Consider the following 25,982-nt stretch of genomic DNA (forward strand, 5'->3'; position numbering starts at 1 on the left):
ATATGAACTAAGTTTTCTGAGCTTAACATATACTGTAGGTCCCTGACTATGAACTGTTGCTGTAAGCATAAAAACGAAAATTACAGCATGTTTGGAAAGACATGAGTGTAAGGAAATAATGTCAGAATTAAAATTTTTGGGTGAACTAACACTTTAATAAAGAATTCATGCCCATTGACCTGAATTACAGTAGTATCACAAAGCAGCAGTCCAAATTCTATCCAAAATGTCCTTTTTCATTTTTGAGTACAGCAAACTGGCTAAAAAAAGATAGTGCCTCATTTCTTTTTCAGTGTCTGTTCGTAGATAACTGACAAAATCACTTGAAGTGATGCAATTTGTATTTGTAATATATCTAACCAAGTAAATCCCTGGATAAAAAGATTTTATTCCTGATTTGAAAAAATCTTTGATTAAAAAATACACACATATACAAAGGCCAGAATTACAGGGTGATTTTGGCTTGAATATTTAAGACAGACATTATACATATTTAATAGTTGTGGCCATTCCCCCACAGCAAGTCTCTACTTTTCAGCTATAGTGCCCTTGTGTGTATAGTATTTTGTTTGATTGGTGTGCAGTGATCTTAAGTAAGCAGATTTATTCATGAACACACATTAATACTTCACACAGTTAAGGATTATAAAATATAAAGGAATAGTTCAGCCAAATATTAAAATGTAGTCATCACTACAACTAGTAGTGGTTCATTTCCTGCTCTGTTCCTCAGAATAATGATTGCAGTAACTCTGGTGTCAAGAAATAAGAAGACAAAAATAGGAATAAGAGGGAAAAAGCATACTCTGACAACACAGAAGTACACTTTTTTGTTTTGTTTTTGTGAAAAAAATAGTACACTTTGGTTATTTATGGATACATTCCAGCGTGCTTGTACAGATCTGAGGAGCTCTTTGTTCTGGCTGCTCAGGTTCTGTTGCAGCTCTCTGTCTTGTTGATTTCAGAAGGCTGGCTTGGCAGACGCCTGTACATATTTATAAATGCAGAGAATTTGTGCTAAGAGAGAGACAATGAACTTTAGTTTGACTGAAGAAAAGAAAAGGAGTCTGTAGAATTGCTTTGGCCTTTTATGTTTATAATTTGATAGATGGATGGATGGATAAAAACACATTTAAACGATTATACTGTACATTTAATTTTTTCTATCTCTCTTTCTCTCCCTCAGGGTATCAGTAGTTTGTTTAGTTCACTGAAGGTGGTTCGGCTGTTGCGTCTGGGCCGGGTGGCTCGTAAACTAGATCACTACATTGAGTATGGAGCTGCTGTTTTGGTTTTGCTGGTTTGCGTGTTTGGATTGGCGGCCCATTGGCTGGCCTGCATCTGGTACAGCATTGGAGACTATGAAGTCATTGACGAGGATCGTAACACAATACGTACGGACAGTTGGCTTTATATGCTGGGTGACACCATTGGGTCACCCTACCGCTTCAACGCCAGTGCAGGACGATGGGAAGGTGGACCTACAAAAGATTCTGTCTACATCACGTCTCTGTACTTCACCATGACCAGCCTGACCAGTATTGGCTTTGGAAACATTGCTCCAACCACAGATGGGGAGAAGATCTTCGCCGTGGCCATGATGATGATCGGATGTGAGTTGAAAAGCTTTATATACTCCCCATAAACACCTGAGTGAAAAATACAGTGTTCATATAAGTCTATTCATATGAGAACAAGGGATTGTGCTTGTCAGTATTAGGGATTTAGTTCTATGCACACACTTAAGAGTGCGTTTTCAAAGCCGTCTCAGTGTGGATGGAAGGACAAAACGGAGAGAAAAACGTATTATGTGGACATGGCCTTAAATCTACCGTTCTATGTTGAGACCATTTAGGAATATTTGGCTACCATGCACAGAGATCCGTATTTCTTGAAGAGATACTAGGAAATGTGAGTGACTCATTGTGTCACTGTGAAAACGTGTGTGAAACGTACATACAAATACGCATTAGAACAACAATAATCCCGTATGACTGTTTGCTCAGAAAGCAGCAATGTATGTTTACTCTGATAAGCTCTCCTGAGGGAGTTTTACCATATAAATGACAGCGTACTGGCCATGTTAGCTGGTCATGTTTAATAGCACATATAATGAAACTGAATCATTTTCCTCTGAGTGGTGAATCACAGCTCAATGGCAGGATGATCTAAGAGAGCCCCGCCGTGGATGACCCTGTAGGCGTCGTCTCTAGATTCAACACTCCATTATTTCGCTCATCTGTCTAACAAATCTTTGTTTGCTAACAGAACCAAATGAAATGTAGCTGTCTCAGTCAGCAGAAACAGTCACAAATAAATCAAAACAGATTTAAATTGGTAAAGTGAAACAAATCAGTTCACATTGGAACATATCAGGGCAACATGATGCAAAGATTTTTGACCCAAGTAACTAGCTAAAAATACATACGGTAGTGAAAATATAAAACCAGAAATAGCTAAATCAATATGATGCATTGTTTAATTGTCCTGCAAAGCTACTGTAACTTGGATACACAGACCATCAACACTTAACACATAAACCTCAATAACAGTCAATTACGGTGGCAACAAACAGCATTTAGTAAAAATAAAAGCACTGAACATCACAGCACAACAGTGATGACAACAACAACGCCAGTGAAATAAACAGTAAAACAATAACCAGTAAATAAATAGCAAATAGCCCCAAAGTTCAATATAAAAGTGTTTGTCCAGCTGACTCTCTATTAAGTTTGCTGGGTCAGCATCTAACATAACTAGGTTCGGGAACTAAATAGAAATAGGTGGGATCTAGAATTTGTGTACAAATTTAAATAATCAAAAAATATTTAAACCAATAAACAAAACATTATAATATAGGACGAGGCTGTTTTTATTACATGAAAGGAAAAATACCTATTCTACATTGATTTGGATATTTAATTGTCCGTGCTCATTTCTCCTTTAGATTACTTTTGCCATCATCTAATTTTCTTATATAGTTAATCTTTAAAAACAATAATAATCAAATAACACAGTTAAATGTAATCTTTTGCAAACCTCAAAATGAATCCCATTTTCTTAATGTTTTCATACTGTTACTTTACCATTTTTCACTACTTTTCATACATAATATTATATGGTGAGATTCACTTTATAGTTTTAGCATTTAAAAAGAACTGATTTAAGTCTTTAGTGTTTTTTTTATTTAGACAAAATAGTATGGCATTTTATTCATTCATATTGGCCTGAATTTCTGTATCAGTGTATCCATAGAACATTTAATTCTATTCTATTTATTTATTTATCTATTTAATCTATTTATTTCTATTCTGGGAAAATGATTGTAAAATATTAATGATTAATCACTGGACATCTCTGTACAATAATGTGATATGAACGCGTATCGTGTAATTACACATAAAGGAAATAAAAAATTACATATTAAATGTAAGTATATGAAGGAATGAAGGCTGCAGGCATTTCTTCTGAGCTTAAGTATCAGTTCACGTTGCATTACATAATAGCCTATATGTCATGTTTTATGCTCATTTAACAACAGTTAATGAAAATGTTCAACTGGCATCACATAGCAGTCTGTTCACAAATGCTTCAAGCCAAGGTGATGTAAACTTACAGGCTTTTGTTCCACAAGCGCATTTCAGATTTCTGAAGCCTGCTGATGTTTCATCATGTTTATAGTGACGGCGCCGAGAGTAAACACTTGATTGGAGCATCGTTTTGCATCATTCTCAAGGGCTTTATTCCACAGTCTAGAGAAGTTGTGAGAGAAATGAGTCTCTTCTTTTGAAACAAAAACAGAAGTGCAGATGCTGATTTCATGGGTTGCTCGGGGAACAGGGCTGGCAGCAGGTGCTGGAATGCCTGTTTTGTTGCCATGGCAACCCCTGGCTTGGGGCACTAGTTTAATGACCGATTGAAAATGTAAATCTGACTGAAACAGTCTAACAGGTAGAGACATACATGCCTGGCTTGTTTTCTTCACATATAGTGTTTTGAAAATCGCCTGTGCATGTGCTGATGTACACGTGAGATGGTGAAAACCATGAAGCAGCTTTCATCTTTCTCCTGCAGGAGTTTTTGTAAGCTAATGACTTCATACATATTAGATATGCGTTCATAAGGCACGCATTGGCAAATTCATCTCAACACTGTTAAGTATTTGTGGTTTGCCATGTTTGATCGATTGCTTAACTTTCTCTCTTTATTTTCAGATTAATTTGCACAAGAGCACCAGGCATTAATGTTCCTCACGTGTTTTTAGACTGCATGTGCACATGTTGTGATGTCACAAAAGTGTGAAGGCTTATGAATATTGATTAGGTTATGCACAAATTCTTGAACATGATGCTTTAATGTTTTGATAAAGAATCTGTGATGTACAGTATCAGGTATCAGGACGGTTTGATCATTTCCAAGTCAAAAGTGAAATGTAAATCAAAACTCAAAATCCAATAAGATACAATTTCTCTCGCACATTCAGATCCTATGTTTTCACTGCACAGTGATCTGATGGAGCTATCATTAATGTTGACCGATTCAAGTGTTCAAATTAGATATTTTATTTGGAAAATTCAATCCTACATCTGACACTGTCTTTGGATTTTGTAGCTCAGTGCAAAGGTTTCCGGTTTCTGATTCACCCGAATTCACCAACTAAAACAATATATGAAGATGAAAACTAACACTGAAAAATGTTAACTAAAAATAAAATAAAATAAAATAAAACTAAACTTAAACTATTAATAGTCGTGGCCGGGGCCTAGGCATATGTGATGTCACAAAAGCTAGAATCTGCAAACGGCTTGTTCTGAGACACCGCTTATGATTTATATGGATTAATAAAAAGAGGAGTGGGTGGATTTTTACCATTATAGGGTGGTTGTGTACACACACTGAGAGTGAATTTTGCATAATAGGTTCCATTTAAAACTAAAACAAAATGAAGAAGAAAGAAAACTTCAAACTTCAGCCACAAGAGTGACTTTGAGAGTTATGAGCTGATAAAATTGGCCAGAATATTTGATGAACCTGATCCTCTGACACCATCACCATCAGAGTGAACAGAACGTGTCAGCCAGAAATGGGAAGCTAAAATGAACCTGGACGGCTTATCTGTTCTTTATTGCCTAAGTGGATGTGAGCCTGTTTTCCAGTAGATTTGGTGCTTAATCAATTTAACTTGGCCAAATTCCCCAGTATGCTAACCTTTCAACTAACAATGATACGGATTTACAGTGTTTGCAAATGTGAAACGGAAAGAGCTCAGTCTCACCCTTCCGTCACGTGGCCCTTTGTAGGCAATGATGCAAGTTCAATTGGAAGCAGAGATGTCGAGATATTAAATATTCTGTCACATGTTCCTGTAATAGAGTCACAGCCACAGGGAATCTTTTGACAAGGACCCGTTTCATCTGATCAGATACACTTTCTTCCCCTCTTCAACTCTTTCTTTCTTTCTTTCTCTCTGTCTGTTACCACTCGCTCATTCGCAGACATAATAAAGAGGACAAACATAAGGGCTTTTCACACTGAGCTTTCAAATACTGCTTTTAACCCTGGGTAAAGGACGCAATGTTAGAATGTTACAACTAAATGCTTAGCAACCAACAATCAATAGCGTGCCTCATATTCACTTGCTTTGAACAGTCACTGAAACAGCGCATTGTATAAACAGTAGTTTCAGCGTTCGAGGGGAAAAATGTCAAATAGTGACTGAAAACATTTCATTCCGACCTTTATAGTCCATTCAGATAATAAAAACTTCACAGTACAGTCGGCATTCACGGCAATATATAATATGAAAATGCTAGAGCCTTATGTAAACATATCACATGCAGCGTTTGTCCAATCAGTGACAGTGACACAGCAAATATGCAATTAAGGACGTTAACCCAGGGTTTATGAATGTACAGTATGAAACGATGTCATGACAAATCTCTATCAGTTAATGATTATACTAAATACATATGAACAATATTCATTTAAAATATGTATGGTTACTATATAGTGCATAGTAAAACAAATCAAATGTTTCTTTCACTTGATAAACTGTTAATTAATTAATAAATTAATAATAGCTTATTAAGTGAATAAATGAACATCATTACATTCTTTTTATAACTGAAATATTTGGACATTTAACACTTAATTTAACACGTAATTACATTAAAGATGATTGTGAATACATGTAGGTCAATGGTAAATGCGTGCTATGCTAGTACATAAGCTAACTAATACAGACATTAATGGTAATTATTATAACGTAGTTCAAACAGCATTTATCATAACATGATTTTGTAGGAATTGTAATCAGGCACTAAAGAAAGTACCTATTAAAAGTAATTTGAGCCAATGGGATCGCTTGGGGTCCTAACAGAGATTTTATTTTGAGGAGGACCTGATTTGTCACCACATCGGCAGCCCCCGGGTAAATTATAAGCAATGTGAAATGTGAAGCAACATAACCCAGGATTCCGTTTACTGGGGGTTTACAATGACCCAGGATTAACTATTTTAAGTGTGAAAAACCATATAGATCCTCAATACTTAACACACAATAATGTTGGCAACAAAGACAGTATACATACAGTATATGTATATGTATATATATATATATATATATATATATATATATATATATACACTCACCTAAAGGATTATTAGGAACACCTGTTCAATTTCTCATTAATGCAATGATCTAATCAACCAATCACATGGCAGTTGCTTCAATGCATTTAGGGGTGTGGTCCTGGTCAAGACAATCTCCTGAACTCTAAACTGAATGTCAGAATGGGAAAGAAAGGTGATTTAAGCAATTTTGAGCGTGGCATGGTTGTTGGTGCCAGACGGGCCGGTCTGAGTATTTCACAATCTGCTCAGTTACTGGGATTTTCACGCACAACCATTTCTAGGGTTTACAAAGAATGGTGTGAAAAGGGAAAAACATCCAGTATGCGGCAGTCCTGTGGGCGAAAATGCCTTGTTGATGCTAGAGGTCAGAGGAGAATGGGCCGACTGATTCAAGCTGATAGAAGAGCAACTTTGACTGAAGTAACCACTCGTTACAGCCGAGGTATGCAGCAAAGCATTTGTGAAGCCACAACACGCACAACCTTGAGGCGGATGGGCTACAACAGCAGAAGACCCCACCAGGTACCACTCATCTCCACTACAAATAGGAAAAAGAGGCTACAATTTGCACGAGCTCACCAAAATTGGACAGTTGAAGACTGGAAAAATGTTGCCTGGTCTGATGAGTCTCGATTTCTGTTGAGACATTCAGATGGTAGAGTCAGAATTTGGCGTAAACAGAATGAGAACATGGATCCATCATGCCTTGGTACCACTGTGCAGGCTGGTGGTGGTGGTGTAATGGTGTGGGGGATGTTTTCTTGGCACACTTTAGGCCCCTTAGTAACAATTGGGCATTGTTTAAATGCCACGGCCTACCTGAGCATTGTTTCTGACCATGTCCATCCCTTTATGACCACCATGTACCCATCCTCTGATGGCTACTTCCAGCAGGATAATGCACCATGTCACAAAGCTCGAATCATTTCAAATTGGTTTCTTGAACATGACAATGAGTTCACTGTACTAAAATGGCCCCCACAGTCACCAGATCTCAACCCAATAGAGCATATTTGGGATGTGGTGGAACGGGAGCTTTGTGCCCTGGATGTGCATCCCACAAATCTCCATCAACTGCAAGATGCTATCCTATCAATATGGGCCAACATTTCTAAAGAATGCTTTCAGCACCTTGTTGAATGAATGCCACGTAGAATTAAGGCAGTTCTGAAGGCGAAAGGGGGTCAAACACAGTATTAGTATGGTGTTCCTAATAATCCTTTAGGTGAGTGTATATACAGTATATATATATATATATATATATATATATATATATATATATATATATATATATATATATTTATATATACACTGAACAAAATTATAAACGCAACACTTTTGTTTTTGCCCCCATTTTTCACAAGCTGAACTCAAAGATCTAAGACTTTTTCTATGTACACAAAAGGCCTTTTTCTCTCAAATATTGTTCACAAATCTGTCTAAATCTGTGTTAGTGAGCACTTCTCCTTTGCCAAGATAATCCATCCACCTCAGAGGTGTGGCATATCAAGATGCTGATTAGAAAGTATGATTATTGCACAGGTGTGCCTTAGGCTGGCCACAATAAAGGGCCACTCTAAAATGTGCAGTTTTACTCTATTGGGGGGGTCCGGGTGGGGGTCATCTGCATGCTCGTTGTCCTCATCAGGGTCTCGACCTGACTGCAGTTCGTCGTCGTAACCGACTTGAGTGGGCAAATGCTCACATTCGATGGCGTTTGGCACTTTGGATAGGTGTTCTCTTCACGGATGAATCCCGGTTTTCACTGTACAGAGCAGATGGCAGACAGCGTGTATGGCGTCGTGTGGGTGAGCGGTTTGGTGATATCAACGTTGTGGATCGAGTGGTGGCGGTGGGGTTATGGTATGGGCAGGCGTATGTTATGGACAACGAACACAGGTGCATTTTATTGATGGCATTTTGAATGCACAGAGATACCATGACGCGATCCTGAGGCCCATTGTTGTGCCATTCATCCACGACCATTATTCATACCATTTTTCAGCTCATGAAAAATGGCGGCAAAAACAAAAGTGTTGCGTTTATAATTTTGTTCATATATTATAATTATACAACATTTGATAGAAAACACTTTTATTTAAAAATAAAAAAGACAATAATTACCACTATAACCAGTAGATGGTGGGTCAGTAGATACCAGTGTGCTCAACTGGTACACACCAGTTAATAAACAGCACAATAAACCAGCTCAAATAAACAATCCGTTACAAAAACACAGGGCTGTGGCTCTAATTAATGAGTTCAGCACCCAGTGAGGATAATTGGTACTTCTGAACAAACAGATTAAATGATGCTATCAGTCTTGGCAAGGATGCATTAGTTATTGCTGATTAAAAGGCAAGAGAGATCTGAATTTTGGTATTAGGCCTGAATTCTTGGGTTTCATTTGTGACATGATTTCCATTGAATTAGTGATGAATAGGTAGTATACCAGTAAAATTGGTTCTCTGTACCAGTTTCTGTACCATAATAGTTTAATAATAAATTTTTTTAATTAATGACATCAGTTAATAATTAAAAAATAATACATTAACATGAAGCTTTAAAACAGTTAAGTAAATATTGCATTAAAAAGATATAATGAAAAGTTACTCCAATATGAAACCAATATGAAAGTAGCTGCCTATCCGAGGGTACCGAAATGACCCGGTACTCAGTACTACTGGGACTGCAGAAAGGCTTGTATCGTTACATTTAAAAAATTTAAGTATCGACTTGCCACCAACATGTCGGTACTTTTGACAGCATTTAATTTTCTACAGAACCCTCAGAACTAAAACTAAAACTTACCCAAAGCTTTAACACTACTCTATTGCTGTTATTCAAGCACTGGTATTTTCTTCAGAAATTGCACATAGTTAATTTGAGAGATCATAAATTTCAGATTTTGATTTACTTGAATATAAATGATATCGTTTGTTACTGTCAGTATTAAGTATTCACTATTTGAACTGATTTAAAACAAGGCTATACTGCATATTGTGTAGTCAAAATAAATGGGTGATAAAAAGAAAGAGAGGGGGAGAGATGGAGTGAAGAGCACAAGTATAATGCTGGCAGTACAATTAATCACCTGCTCTAATCAAATTACACTAACACAGGCTTATCTCCTCCACCCCATGTTTTTCTTTGCTCTACCATTACCCCTCTGTCTCACACCATCTCTGGCAGCGGCTCAGCTCAAGCAGATGGCGAGATGTTTCGTCTTTTACCGAAACAATGTTATGAATGTGTCATGCAAAGACAATTGCCGCAGCAACTTTCTAATGAACAGAGGAGGTGTAAAAACATCAGTGCTGAAAAATATAACGAGTCCTGCTTTACAGTACAGACTCCCCTGGGGTTTAGTGCTGATTTTTGCTCTTCTTCTAATGACTTGAACTTGCACTTGTGTGCTTCCATGTTTTAAACAGAGCACACAGAAAGTCCACGAGCACAAACACAGTTTTGTTTGATGGATTTAAATCTCCTTTATGAAGGCAAGGAAGATTAATGGGGTTCTGTGCCATTGTTTCCACTCTAAATCACATGCCGTTTCCTAGGTTGAGTTGTTGTGTACTTCAGAAGGAACAGAATAACCCGAATGTGGCTATTTTTAGAAAATATGTTAAATTCATGAAACCTCAGATTTAGCTGTGCTAAGGGGAACAGAAAATGAGAGTGTGAAAGAGAGAGGAGACAGAAAGTGGATTGAGGAATTTTAATGCGTCCGTCATATAGTTTTAGGGGACAGTTAAAAAAACCTTTTTGTTATTTTTTTATAATATTTTTTAAATAAGCTTCTAAAATCAGGTTTCAAAGCGCAAGTTTTTGAAAGCGATACTGTTATCGTCAAAACACCAAACAACAAAAACTTGAATTTTTTGGAAACCGGTGACGTAATGCGCATGCATGTTCAGTCTATAGACCCTTTTTGCGCCGACATCACAATTACGTCATGGCGTTAGCTGGGGGCAAAACAAAGGGAAAACTGGAGGCAGCCAATACAAACCAGCACAGATTCGGACCTTGAAATGACATCTTGTTGTGTTGCTGGGTGCAAGAATTGACGGAGTATAGGCTCCAGTTTGAAATTATATCACATAATATTTTCTAAACTATTGTGGTTATTTGTGAATCATCTGTGATTGTATACATTGTTGTGATTGTGACTAGACTTTTTGAAGAACCTGGTAAGAAAGAATAATCAAATACATAAAGTTAAAAAATGTATTTGATGTATCTGGAATTTTGGAATTTTCTAAAATATTCACATCTTTAAAATTGCACTGTAATATCACTCTTTAAATGGTCATCTTCTGGCCTTGGCGCTGGCTTGGCAGAACTTTGGATCGTACCACACAAGTCATGTACGTGACCATTCAGCAAATAGCTATAGACATCTAAAGATTTATACGCCCTCAGTTTCTCTTTATGCTCGGTTTCTCTATTAGTGTAGATGTCAGGCCACTCAACCGGAGGTAATCCTGTCAGATCGTCCATCCATTGAGTGAGTGTGTATGTATAGGTCGGTCAATCTGTTTCTGTCTGTTAAAATTAACTTTTGCAAATAACAAATTGCGATCCTGGACAGTGAGTGACCTTACACATTAAGATAAAATCAGATTTTCTCCAGTCATTGTTACAAAACAAGCTAACAAAACTTGCTAACTTACGTTAGTGAAGCAGCCAGAGGAATCGTTCCACCTAAGCTTCGCCCACAAAAAAACGTCACCATGTTTACAAACTGAAGGGGTCTATAGACATTTAGTGTTTCTTTACAAAGTGACATCGCCAACTACTGGCCTGCGGCTGCAGAATACAGTGAATGAACGGGGATCGTTTTGACAAAGTTGTTAGTACATTGTTGTAGGTTAGTACCGGACTAGAGTCCAGTTTTGAGTGGAGCATAGGGCACATCAACTGCAGTTTTAGAGCTCCGGCTAACACTTGGCACTAGTTCAAGTGTACTTAGACTGTAAAGGCTAAAAACGGAATTTCCGTTTAGGACAATAAAATGTTGATCGACCAACCTAAATAGGATGAGCCTTACCTACCTTACCTACTATCAGAGAAGTACCATTGGTCTGCTTATATCAGTAGTAGCGGTCATGACCTCTGACTACAGATAGTGTTGCTTTAATTCAAGTGTATACAGACCAATGGGGACTAAGCAAAATACTTTTAGATAGAGCAAGATTGAAGGCAGCCTTCTAAACAGTCAATTACCACTGTCTAGTGACCAAGACTGGCGAGTTTGTGATCGTGTGCCCGCATAAAAATGAACAGCCGGTGCGAGTACCCTGTGCTAGTTTGGCACCCGAATGAACGGATACAATAAGAGTAAAGAGTTAAATAGAATAATCAAATGTGTAGCTAAACTATTATATAAATGATCAATAACCATTTGACATTCCAACCTAAATTTGAGGTCATGATAAAATGGAGTCAGATAAAAGTTTAATTGGAATTAAACTACTTTGCCACGCTGAAAAGACTTCCCCCGCTTATCGGAAACTGTCGTTGAACCGAGTGGATGGGCCTTACACTGTCATGAGAGCTGCACAAGATAATAGACATTTATTTTTGCACTGCACTGAAAACTTTAAAGGGACATTTCATGTGTGTGACTGTGCGTAACTATAAAATTGAATCAATAAATTATATATATAGATATAAACTTGACAGCACATTTGAAAACTTCAGAACAATTTAAACACGTGATATGAAATATAACCATGCGTTTAGGTCAGAGCATTCAGTCAAGAGCTGCCTAGACAATCCATGCAATCTCAAAGATCAAAACACTCAAGAGAAATACTAACACTTTCTCTATCTCACCCACACGATTAAAGAGCGTACATCAGTTAATGTAAAGAGAGGGTGTGTAATAAGCTGCCTGGCTTACTCATTTGTTCATTGTTAATGAACATTCATCTATCTCTGCAATGAAAAACCGATGTGTGCGTGTGATTCGACAGGACAGTTCATCTTGAAGCGTGAAAGCAGTTAAAGTTGAACTTTTAGATTGCAGGGTGAACAAACGCCCACCCTGTGACCTCACACATTGATACATCTGGACGTGTCTGTGTCCTATGTGTCATGTCAGACCATCTAGAGTGTGCTCATGTTTTCAGTAGGAAAGTCGCTGTCAGCTCTGTTCCACGTTATTGTCACCTTGGAGCCAAATCTGTCTCCAAATCAGAAAAGACTGTCACACTGCATATCTGTACATCACCGATTTCACACACATACACTTACAAGACTCGTACACTCTAATAATAATGGCTGGGGTCCCAGAAAACTGCAGCTGGGTAGTTGACAATACTAAAAAGCCTTGAACTTTTTTCAACATCAGCATCTGTTATAGTTTGGAAGTGTGCACAAATTTAAATGACAGTATTATTATAAAAGACTATTTAAAGTCACAGTGTTTAAAATTGCTGTGTTTATTATATATGAATGATCTGTGCAAATTTTTGATGAACTCTCTGGAAAAAGTTGCCAGCCAACGCCAGCATTTTTGATTATTTTCACAAAATCTTCATGGCACCCAGAATATTTTGTTTTATGAATATCTGAATATGCAATATATCTAAAGAAAGAACAGACCCTCTGCTTTTAAACACTCACACAATTTTTTTTTATTATTCTAGCTTAATGCAGTCTTTTTTTTAATCAACACTGGGTAATTTTCATAAAAAAAGCAACATTTGAGATGAGAAAATCACATTTTTATCAAAGACTATATCTAGATCGGATTCAGAATGATGACCAAGCGCCCCCTACCATATAACAGTGAAAACATGGAAAGCTGGAAATTTCCGTCAATGGCGGGGAAGCGTTGTCTCATAAATGACGGAAATTTCCGTCAATGGCGGGGAAAGAGTTAATGTGCCCTCCGAATATTTACTTGAAATAACCTCCCCTCCCTTGTACAACAAAATCTCTTCTCTGATGACGTGTTTATCGGTGCAAGAACGGGAAAACCTGTCACTCACAATACTGTAGATCAAAGCAATAGCAAATGACAATGATCCAGTCAATTCCCCAGTCAATTCCCCATGGACAAAATCCCACCCCACATTGTTTCTTGTTCAAGAAGCCATTTTACTCGTATTTTTACTCGTATATACATCACAATAGGGAAGAAAACACTATCACAATTTCCGTTTTGTGCCGACTTTAAAGAGATAAATAGCAGACATGATTGTTTGCTCTAATTTGAGCTTTTCTAATTCAAGGAAGTTGAAAAATCTGTCATCATTTACTCACCCTCAAGTCATTCAAAACCTGTATGCTGTTATTTTTTTCCAGTGGAACACAAAAGGAGTATTTTAAAGAATCTTCACAAAGATCTTTTTGTTACATAGTGACCATCTGTCAAAACACCAACAAAAACACACTATAAAAGTGGTCAATATATGCAGATCACTGAGTCAGTGAGCTGAACTCGAGAACCGAATTGGTCCGATACATGAATGAATAGTTGAGCCAGTTGATCCGACCGGTTCACAAATCAGACTGAACGATTCATTCATGCGTCAGACTGATCCAGCTCTTGAGTTAATAGCTCACTGGAGGGGAAGGTTATCAGACTAAAATAAATTACTTCTTTCTGTTTCTCACACAAAACTGTAAGAAGTTACTTCAAAAGATTTGGAATAGCATGAATCACTACAAATGGTCTCTACAAACTGTTATTGCACAGAAAGTGCTGCACAAATGTTCAAAAAAATAACAGCATACAGGTGAGGAATGACATGAGGGTGGGTAAATAACACAACTTTTATTTGTATGTGAACTATACCTTTAATATATCAGGGCAGTGTTTCCTGAGTTCATGAGATAGACATGATTGTAGAGTAATGGCAGCTCATAATTCTAATCTGAAGGTATTTAGGAGGGGATTCACACACACACACACATACACCTAAGAGTCCCTACATGCGTAATTAGATTTTCTTCTGTGTGCAGAGCCATTACAGGCCGACTAAATCAGTTTAAAAGAGACAATCACTCGCCTTTATTGAATTTTCTTCTTTCTGTCCTGTGCTTTCACTCATTTACAATTCACTCTGTCACTTATCATCACCATTTCTGTCTCTCTCTCTTCTGAAACTGGTAACTTTTGGAATATTTTTTTCCATGTAGCTTTTGTAACTGGCAACTACACAATGCATGTCAGATAATGAACACACACACACACACACACACACACACACACACACACACACACACACACACACACACACACACACACACACACACACACACACACACACTCTCTCTCTCTTTCTCTCTCTAAAGTTATTTGGGGCTTCTTTTGATTTTCTTTCTTGCAATACATTTTTTTCTATATGCATGAATAAATTATAAATTATTTAAAAAAAATACTTTCAATATTTTTTATATTTAATGTGGACTTTGACTTTTGAAGACCACTGTATGTATATAATTATCATTTTATTTCTGATTTATTTCAATTATTCTGTGCCTCCTCTGTGTTGTCCCTTAATCCAAAAAGTTTATTTCTCCCTTTCTTATAGCTCTCCTCTACGCCACCATCTTCGGTAATGTGACGACTATCTTCCAGCAGATGTATGCCAACACTAACCGCTATCACGAGATGCTTAACAGCGTGCGGGACTTCCTCAAGCTGTACCAGGTGCCCAAAGGCCTGAGCGAGAGAGTTATGGATTATATCGCCTCCACCTGGTCCATGTCCCACGGTATTGACACTGAAAAGGTGAACACCCTGTATGCCCAACTTCAATTGGCCAGCATGCAACTCGGGACACCTCGCAGCAGCCACCCTCCTGTCTAACGTGTGTGTATGTGTGTATGTGTTATTCGCTTCTGCTCTGTCTTGTGTGTGTGTGTGTGTGTCTGGCTAAGTATTTTTAAACATTAGTGTGATTATTTAGCAAGATGCTTTTTCACGCTGTGTGTTTAGACTCGTCCTGTCGTTTATACTTAAACCACAGGAGGGGAACAGCATGACTCTGTGGATATGAAGTCCCCGTTGGGTGGACATTGTCAGAATGCTCCAGCTGTCATCTCCTCTCTCTCTCTCTCTCTCGTGATTTAGCCGTCTCATCACACACAGACTTGCACTGTCCTCCCCAGAGCCAGCCTCCATGTCTCAGTGACAACCACATGCAGAAAGGGAGATGCTCTGGAAAAGTGAGGAGCTGCTGGGAATGGCAGCTCAGGGACATATCACACGCTAATGCGCTCAGATACACACATACACACCAGCACACATGTCCTGTACCTCTGTCTCTCTGTGTCAGCCTCTCAGTATGCTTCATTGGCATGACAGTTAACATAAATTTGGGTGGCCATGAGACAGTGTTTATAAAAAAGAAAAATTAATGCATTTAATCATGCCCATGGCCGGTGCATGAATCTCCAGAATAAGGGATTTTCCTGCCATCAGAGCAATGCATTCAAAAACAGCTGGAAGTTGAACTTACTGTTACTTCATTACTCGGCTCATACAAATAGAACAATTCTTACAATAATTGTAAAAATATTTTCTTTAGAATTTTGGCCTTTTTCCATGATGGGATATATTCATTTCAATCAACATCTCTCATAATAGTTTTAGCATGTAAATGGATTTGAAAATCTTACTTGGTCTTGGTGGACTATATCTGCTGCACACTCTACTGCTACAGAGAAAGTATGGACATGCTACTGCCACTAGATATACAAAGACATGCTGCTGTGAGCATGTAAGAAATGCTGCTGCTGCATGAATAGGCATAAATGAATCTCATAGCAGATCTAAACAGGTGGAGCTGGGAGAGGTAGAGGGTTTCAGAGGAAATCTGGTAGTGCTTTGCAGGAACAGCACACAGTCAGGGCCGTAGGCAGCGTTTTATAACCACCTAGGTCCCAAATTTAAGTTAGTTATTAAGTTGCAGCTGAATAACCACTTAAGTCTGATATTTCTCTCTCTTATTACAGGTTTTGCAGATCTGTCCTAAAGACATGCGTGCTGATATATGCGTGCACCTGAACCGGAAGGTTTTTAAGGAACATCCTGCTTTCCGTCTGGCCAGTGACGGCTGTTTGCGGGCCCTGGCCATGGAGTTCCAGACCATCCACTGCGCTCCAGGCGATCTTATCTACCATGCGGGCGAGAGCGTGGACAGCCTATGTTTTGTGGTGTCAGGGTCACTGGAGGTCATTCAAGACGACGAAGTGGTCGCCATTCTGGGTAAGAGAATATTGACATGGTATGGACATGGATTCGATATATTTTTAGCAAAAGTGCATTAATTATCTTTAGCAGTTTGCACATCATGACATCATCCCTCTGTCTTGGGTTTAGTTCCCTATAGGAAGATTATTTGCATCCACAGAGCTTCTATGTGATTGTATATCTCCACCACACTGTGCCATCCCTCTCCCTTTTGTTTCTTCCCACATCTTGCACCCTGTATCCTCTTTGATCAAGGTGTTCATCTATTTCTCTGAGTGTAAAACATTCAGGGAACATAATAAAATAAAATGAAGAGGAAAAAGTTTAAACTGTGAGCATAATGCATGTTAAATAATGCAAAATATGGCATAAGCTGATGATAAAAAAATAACATTAAAAAGATATTTAGAATGTCAGTTCTAAAGTATGTTTTTAAGATCCTTTCTAAGTATCAGTTCATCCTTTTCTGGCAGTAATTGAGTTGGAAGCATTCCAGCTTTCTTGCTGTAGACTTCTTATGTCTTCTGTTCAAACAACATTTTCTCTGCCGCACAATGAACTGTGATTTATTGCACTATAAACTTTAAACGCCTGTGTTTTTAAATGATTAGTTATACCTATAAACCTACCTATAAACACTGTAATGACTTCTCACATTGGCTCCACATTATTTCATTCAATGAAATGACAAAAAACAAATAGAAATTGAGTAGTCACAATTAGGGTTGCAAAGGGGCGGAAAATTTCCGGTAAATTTCCGGAAAGTTTCCGGTAAATTTCCATGGGAAGTTAAGCTGGGGAATTTTGGAAATATTCATTACCACGGCAACCGCTTGCGCGTCCACTCTGAAAGTAACTGTACACATAAGAGACGGATAGATACATTATTTAAGGTCATTTCCATTCGTTAGAATATTGATATATGAACTTGTTGTCAAGTAAGCCCCGTTGCGAGCATGTGCGTCTCTCTAAACTTTCAGTGTGCTGCACTGCTCTAGTTCTACTTCTGCACCTTCCCCCCCGAAAATATCACATTCATTTTGAAAACGTAATTCCTTTTGCGGATCCTCTTGGTCTTTCTTCATGTTCCTTTGACAAATATCAGTGTCTCAGTCTCACGCACGCTGCACGCGAGTTAACCACGCCTACTTATTTACATGTCACGGTATACATGAAATAAAAAAATCTGTTACGGTTGACATTTTCTTCCGCGGTAGTGATATATACCGTCATACCGCCCAGCCCTACTTATGTGGTAAATAAAGTTATGCTAGTTTATTTAGCATCTAACTTATCAGCTTGCTATCTACTAGATGAATACATTTGTATGTGATATTTGCAATTTAAACATTTAATAAATGTATTTCCCCATAATATCATCAAAACTTACTTCACTTTGTTTAGTCCACAGGCTCAAATGTGTGCCTTCAATAGTCTTGTGCTTTGGGCTTCTGAACATGTGATGGAGGCGTGCACAGTGCCAGTAGGGGGTGTGGTCTCAATAGCCATGCAGTAAGCAGTGTGCTATGTGCATGTGATTGAGGAATGGCATGGATATTCAAGTGTATTTGAATGGCATCTGTTTGTTTTAGTCAAGATTATGCTAAAATATACTTTCCTCAACTATATTTAAGTTCCCTATGAAGAGCCAACCCTCAACTTTGAAAATTCCCAGTTTATTCCCGTTTATTCCCATAAATTCCTGTTAATTCCCTTAAATTCCCATTAATTCCCATGGAAAGTTTCCATCTTTGAAAATTCCCAGAATTTTGCAACCCTAGTCACAATACCAAATATACTAATATTAATGTATATATATACACACACACTTTCCTTCTCAATTTTTAATTATTATTCCAGTAATTTGTCAACAGTCAGTAATACATTTAGGTTTTGTGGTAAATTTCGGTACGTAGTGTGTGGTTTTCTCTTTTTCTTGTCAAAATTATTGTTTAATTAAAATGAATGACATAATAGTATCTGATAGAATGTATTTATACTATGAGACCCAATACATAGATCTGATATTTTGATACAAAATAATATTTTTTAGGTCTTGCTAGCTGAAACTGCAGAAATACTGGTATCATTTCATAATTTTCTTTAGTTTAGTATCGACTCAACATCCTTAAAAAAAAAAGAATAAAAAATGCGAACAGTGATCTTAGGTCAGACATGCGACTCATAGATGTATACTGCTCCAGATGTAACGTCTGTCTCACAACAGAAAATTAGGCTACTTCGCCTCATGAAGCCACAGAGCTAAGAATCTAATGGCCATTTATTTATCTGTTGACAAACTAACGATGCATTGCTAAATTTGGCTCTCTGCCGCAGCTGTTAAACTGATTTAGGATCAGTCTGGAAGGCCACAAATGTCATCTTTTGCTTCTAAAATTTACACACACACACTATGTAGACAGAATAAAAAGGATTATCGATCTGACCACATGTATCTCTCAAGTGGGCGGATTGAGCGAAACTGTGGGTCAGAGGTTAGTATGCGTGTGTCTGAATTCTCATTAGGCTGGTGTGTGTTACACTGTGACCTCTGGAGCTATAAATAATGATACTGCTGGTCCATTACACATATTAGAAACTCTCTCTTTCCATTCACTCTTACTTAAAAGTACAAAGAAAGAGAGTACAGTGACAGCACCCATATTGCGAGTGTTTATTTCTCCTTAAAAGTCAGTTGAAGCAGCTACAAAAAACAGTGAGCTCAAAACTTCCCGCTAAGTCCAAAACAATCATTCATTAAAGCTATGCTTTAACACTATGATTCATTCCAAACTTCTTGAATTTTCTGATGTCATGCAGATAAATATATTAAAGGGACATTTCACCCAAAAAATAAAATTCTGTAATTTCTTATTTATTTCTTTACCCTTATGTCATTCCAAACATGTACTTCTTCCTTCTGTGGAGCACAAAAGATGATTTAAAGGGATAGTTCACTTTGAAATTAAATTTTGGTATGTTTTAGCTTACCTCAAGGGCATCCAAGATGTAGGTGTCTTTTTTCCCCGCAGTAGTTTCAATTTTGATATTTTTAGGTCAAACCGTTCTTGTCTGTCAGTCATATAATGCAGGTCTATGGTCACTATCTCAAAGAGCATGCACAGTGAAGTCCAAATTAAGCAATTCCCCATCGTAAGTACACATTGATGGCCTAAGACACGAAACGAGCGGTTTGTGTGAGAAAACGAACAGTATTTATATCGTTTTTACCTCTTGTACACTTTCCAACGCTTGCACAGACTAAGCCAGAACGCGCGCGCCCTCAGATCACTTGGACGTGGTTGTGTAGAGGTAAAAACAATATAAATACTGTTCGTTTTCTCACACAAACCGCTCGTTTTCGTGTCTTAGGCCATCAATGTGTACTTACGATGGGGAATTGCTTAATTTGGACTTCACTGTGCATGCTCTTTGAGATAGTGACCATAGACCTGCATTATATGACTGACAGACAAGAACGGTTTGACCTAAAAATATCAAAATTGAAACTACTGCGGAAAAAAAGACACCTACATCTTGGATGCCCTTGAGGTAAGCTAAAACATACCAAAATTGAATTTCAAAGTGAACTATCCCTTTAAGTTATTATACACAAACTCTTCCCACACATTTACTGCCGTTCAAAAGTTTGGGATCAGTACGATTTTTTTTTAATGTTTTTGAAAGAAGTCTCTTTTATGCTTACCAAGACTGTTTTGATCAAAACAAAACTATTTAAAAATATATATATATTTATATATTTTAAATAACCATTTTGTATTATAATATATTTTAAAATGTGATGTATTCCTGTGATAGCAAAGCTGAATTTTCAGCAGCCATTACTCCAGCCTTTTCTTTCTTCTTATTATCAATGTTAAAAAATGTTGTGCTGCCTAATCATTTTTAACCGTGATACTTTTTTTTTGTTTTGTTTTAGAAATCTTTGATAAATAGAAAGTTATGACAAACAGCAATTATAGTGAATATTGAATATATAAATTTAGTGTATCAAGATGCATCATAGATGTCAAACACCATTGATTCTTGATGTCTCGTAACCAAATGTGACACTCTAGATCTCTCTCTCTGCTAGCAGGAAGGAATCTGTATTCTAGAACATTAACTAAGACAACCGTAAATAATTTATCTGAGTGGACATTTTGGTTCTGTAACTCCAGCTTATCCTAGATGTGACCAGACAGAGATGGATGGACAAGAGTTTTGTGCATTTGTTCATTTCAGTAGTGGAATGAGGGAATATGTCTCATCATCATTTCTCCTCTGTCAGACATGCTCATGATATGTCGCACTATGGGTTGACCAATCATAATAAAAGTGTGTTTGTGTGTGCAAAAGAATGCTGCCTTGCCAGGATATTGTTGTGAATGACAGAAGATAGAGGAAAGAAAAAAACAGAAAGAGCATTTGCAGTATTTTCTTTTTTTTTTGCAGCAAAAAATTTATAGAAAATAAGAAATTAATTTAGCAGAAATTTCTTGAAACCAAAAATCAAGATATTTATTGAAAACAAGTCATAATACACTACCGTTCAAAGGTTTTTGTTAGATTTTTTTAATGTTTTTGAAATAGGTTTCTTATGCAACATTTAAGATACATTTATTAGATTAAAATACAGTAAAACAGTAATATTGTGAAAAATTTAGTTTTCTATTTTTATTCTGTGATTGCAAAATGTTCAGCATCATTACTCCAGTCTTCAGTGTCACATGATGCTTCAGAAATCCTTCTAATATGCTGATTTGCTGCTCAAGAAACAGTTCTTATTATTATCAATGATGTTGACAGTTGCTCAATATTTTTGTGGAACTGATACATCAGTTCAGAAAAACAGAAAATCTTTTTTTAACATTATAAATGTATTTACTGGCAACCAACCCTCCTCATCAAAAAACACCTTACTGACACTGAACATCTGAATGCTAGTGTACAAATACAATTTGGCTTATTTAGGACAACAAAACAAATATACTGATTAAAAATTTTTTTTTTTGCTGCTCAGTTTAAATAAAGAAGTCCATCTAATATATTATTTGGAATAAACGTACAGTATCGATCTGCCAGTTATTTAGACAGCCACAGTCCTCTATAAATGTACCATTCAGGGCTGTGTTTCCCAAAAGCAATGTAAGCCTCAGTATAGAACCACTGCCACCAATAGTCTCTAACATCAACGAGAAACACAGGCCAGGCTTGTTTGTGTGTGTGTAAGAAAGTGTCTGTGTATCTCTGCAGGTAAAGGTGATGTGTTTGGGGATGTATTCTGGAAGGAGGTGACGCTAGCTCAGGCGTGCGCTAATGTGAGAGCGCTAACATACTGTGACCTGCACGTGATCAAACGGGACGCGCTTCAGAAAGTCCTAGAGTTCTACACCGCCTTCTCCAACCACTTCTCACGAAATCTCCTGCTTACGTACAACCTGCGCAAACGGGTGAGTGAATGCTGCCTGCCATTCTCTTTCCCTCTCAGTACTTTTTCAATTTCCACTGGCCCATGTCAGACCGCATATGTAAGCAGAATTTCTCGAGACCCACATTACAGGTTACTGCATTCAAACTTCACTGCACAGCTGAAAGTAGATTGTAGCACGCTGAATTAATGGGAAAATATAAATACAGCTCTCTATCTAGATAATCACATACTACTTATAGTGACAGACACTTTCTATTTATTAAATCAGAGTAAATCCAGATGATTTAAGCAGTTTATAGCTACACTATCTATTCTGTGCAGGTTAATCACCATATGGATGTAAATGTAACCCACCTCCAAGTGTAAATTATAGAATTTCTTAATTGCCCACTCCTGATAACCTTTTTTTTATTTTATGGACATTTATGGTTGTCACAATAAATAGCTGAAAATAACTGATATATAAAAAATTATATTAATACTGACTTAATACTGTACACATACAATAATATCGTAAATAACCCAGTGCCAATAATTAATTTCATGTTGATATTGAGTTGATACTACACTACACATTATAATACTGTAAATAATTCAGCACCAGTAACTGGCTGATACTCCAACATAGTAGGTGGCAGTATTGCAACTTAATGCCAGTTGCCAACGGTCTTAAAAGGGAGAAAAAAAAAGAAGATGACGCCATGTTTACGTAGCTACTACTGCCAAACAAACTCATGTCGGAGACAACAGACCAAAGCATTAGTCCCTACACTAGTATTTTGAGGGTGATTCATCAGCCAAAAAAAGAGAGAAAAACTCCCCACGATAATATTGTTTTTGATTGTGAATCCACAATAATTGTGTCATGAAAAATCTGATAATGTGACAGCCCTAATGAATGTATTAACCCAGAAATCACTTTGCCTATACAAAGATGCATCGTATGTAGCAGGAAAGGCACAACACAAGCCGTCTGTATACAGTTGTGCTGCTGCTTTGCTTAATGTTAAGAAAAAATGTTAAGTCTGTTAAGAAAAGAGGTGTAGGGCTGGTCCGAATACCATTTTTTGAGATTCGAAGCTTCGGTAGTAATGAACATCGAATATTCGAAGCTTCGGAGAGAGGGGGCTGAACATATTCTTCTCTCTAATAAAGGCAGTATTCTCTATGTGTCTGTCTGTCCGTTTGCATTTTTATTATTTCGAGAACCGTTCATCCAATCGACTTCACACGGGAGTGCAGTGTGGCATTTGGTGCAATATAGATGGACACGCGACACACAACACATTCAGAATTAATAAACTTTTAGTAAACTACAGAACAGCGCGAGCGGGAAGCGGCGCGCCTCACGCGGGCAGGGCTTATGCTTCGAGAACGGACACTGCATAAAACACACACACACAGGTCTGTTAAATTAAGCAATACTTTTAAGGTAGTCTAATATTTTTCTGACTAACAAATTACTGACACAGTAAAGGGTAGATTTAAATAAAGAAAAACGAAATTTAAATAAAGAAAAACGAAATTAAGTTAAATTAAAAAAGAGATTAATTTAGATTGATAATAACAGGTAAAAAGGCTAATACATTTTGTTTCTATTATTCTATTTTCCACAATGTCAAAGCAACGCAGCTTAACCCAAAATACAAGCTCAGGCATGCACTTTGGTCCATACAAACTCCGCTGCTCTGCGCTCTAGCCAGAGAATACTCCCGTTGCTGGAACACTTCAACGCGTCGGTTCTATTTCTAGCATGCACGCGTTTTCCGCGTGGCTCGAGCCTGAGACACGTGTCTCACGCAGGCAGTGTGCAAACTCCAACCTGTTAACATGGGAGCCGAAATAAAAACGGACACGCAACGCAGCTAAGACGCTCACGCCACGCAGCCAGTGTGTCGCCGGCCTTATTCAAGCGCGAATGAGAATCGTTTCGCGGGGGATCCCAGGTGTGCAAAAAAATACAAATAAAACGAATATTCGAATGTCAAATTTTCAAATCGAATACCAACCCACCGAACGAATACTCGAATATTCGGGTCCAGCCCTAAAGAGGTGTGTGTAGGTTTACATGGAAGTGCCAATACAAACATGTGATAACGTGTGTGGGAGCTGTTAATACATACATTACCACTGAATTGAAGAGCTGTGTTCAATTTATCTGACAGAAAAGAGAAAGAGATCAACCAAATTCAACCAAAGAAAAAGACAGACGGAGACAGAAAAAGAGAGAAATATTCTGATCAGAAACACAAACAACACTAAACTGACTTGTTAAATGGCCAGAAATGACTGAGAGGAGGATTAAGGGATTAAAGGACAAGCAGGTTTTTTCTAAACCCTGTTGTTTTTAATTGAAGAGGATAATATAGAAGTGACAGGAAACGCTAGGCTAGGATTGGGAAAAATAAAGTCAGGGGGTCGCCCACATATACAAACCAGAGAACTCAAACCACTTGCCTGGCCACATCCCTGATTGTCCCCATTGTTTTGACTGTTTGGAGACTAACATTGAAATTTGTTACAATTTTATCACATCAAATCGTGTTCAAAATAACTGTAACACTCCATAAACCAGATGTAGCCGTTATCTTACCCATAAATTCCTTACCAGTTCCATTCAAAGACAGTATAATAAAAGACTTCTCAGTATGATAAAATGGCCCTCAGTGTGTCTAAGTTTTGAATCTCTGCCTGAGTTCTGTTTCTCAGTGGAACTGGGTCTGAGGAGGAGACTAATAATAGCTCAGTGAGCGTCTGCCTCTTTACTGGAATGGCTTACGTATAGTTATATTTATCCATATGGGTTAAATATATATCATATACTTCAGGAAACGCATTCATATTGGAGCTGGAGAACCAAATTCATCTGCTGCATAAATATATACTACTAATATATTTTAAACAATAATGGTACAGGTAAGAGCTTCAGTGAATAGTCTCTCTGTCGAGCTCTCCACGCCTACACTTGTTTGTAATGGATTTTTTTCATGTTTGCATCACTTGTTCGAAAAATAGCTGGATCAGTGCAATATGGTTTTGCTAGCGCTTTAACGCTAACTGTTCTCTTAAACAATACATTGAAATATGAAAACACAAAATGTGGTTATATTAATGCCTCTCTGACACCATTGCCAAATGGGAGCCTTTAATTAGCTCATGTCTCCATGAATTAGTCATGATGTTTACTGTTGGATTGTGACCCAGATAGAAAAAAATTGTTATACATGGAAAAATATGTCACAGGAAGACTACATATGTTATATTTCTGGACACATTCTATATTCACCTATAGACTTATACAGTGGTCAAATAGGCCACTTTGGCCTAGATACAACAGCAGCAGCGATTACACAGTACACATTGCAGTCTATTTGTGATTACGGGACTGTTTTCTTACTTTTAATATAAGTCCTCATTCCTAACTAAACAACTCCCAAATGTAGTGTCGAGAGTGTTCAGACGAGTCACTTCTTTCAAAGTCCTACAGAAATATTCTCAGGTTCAATTAAAACTCAAATTAAGCTCTATCAACAACATTTGTTTGAGGTTAAATGCCACAATGAACATTGTTTTTCTAACTGTCAAAAAAAAAAAAAAAAAAAAAAACAGTTAAAAAACAGTAGCACAATAGACTTTAACTAAGGCATAAATCAATTTTACATAATAATCGACTTATATTCTACCACACGTACAGTATATTCA

The 25,982-nt window shown here is 37.4% G+C and overlaps 1 protein-coding gene across 4 annotated transcripts in view; it reads left to right on the forward strand.

Annotated features, from left to right (window-relative positions):
- kcnh1a (potassium voltage-gated channel, subfamily H (eag-related), member 1a) overlaps positions 1-25,982 on the forward strand; it is a 49,815-nt gene that overhangs the window by 12,986 nt on the left and 10,847 nt on the right. For all 4 annotated transcript variants that reach the window (XM_079853807.1, XM_079853808.1, XM_079853809.1 and 1 more), the window contains 4 exons: positions 1,187-1,613; positions 15,183-15,382; positions 16,609-16,861; positions 22,103-22,299. In XM_079853807.1, coding sequence (XP_079709933.1) covers positions 1,187-1,613; positions 15,183-15,382; positions 16,609-16,861; positions 22,103-22,299 — 1,077 coding nt within the window. The remainder of the gene's footprint in view (positions 1-1,186; positions 1,614-15,182; positions 15,383-16,608; positions 16,862-22,102; positions 22,300-25,982) is intronic.

The sequence above is a fragment of the Squalius cephalus genome, assembly GCF_949319135.1.
Source record: "Squalius cephalus genome assembly, chromosome: 20".
Taxonomy (NCBI): domain Eukaryota; kingdom Metazoa; phylum Chordata; class Actinopteri; order Cypriniformes; family Leuciscidae; genus Squalius; species Squalius cephalus.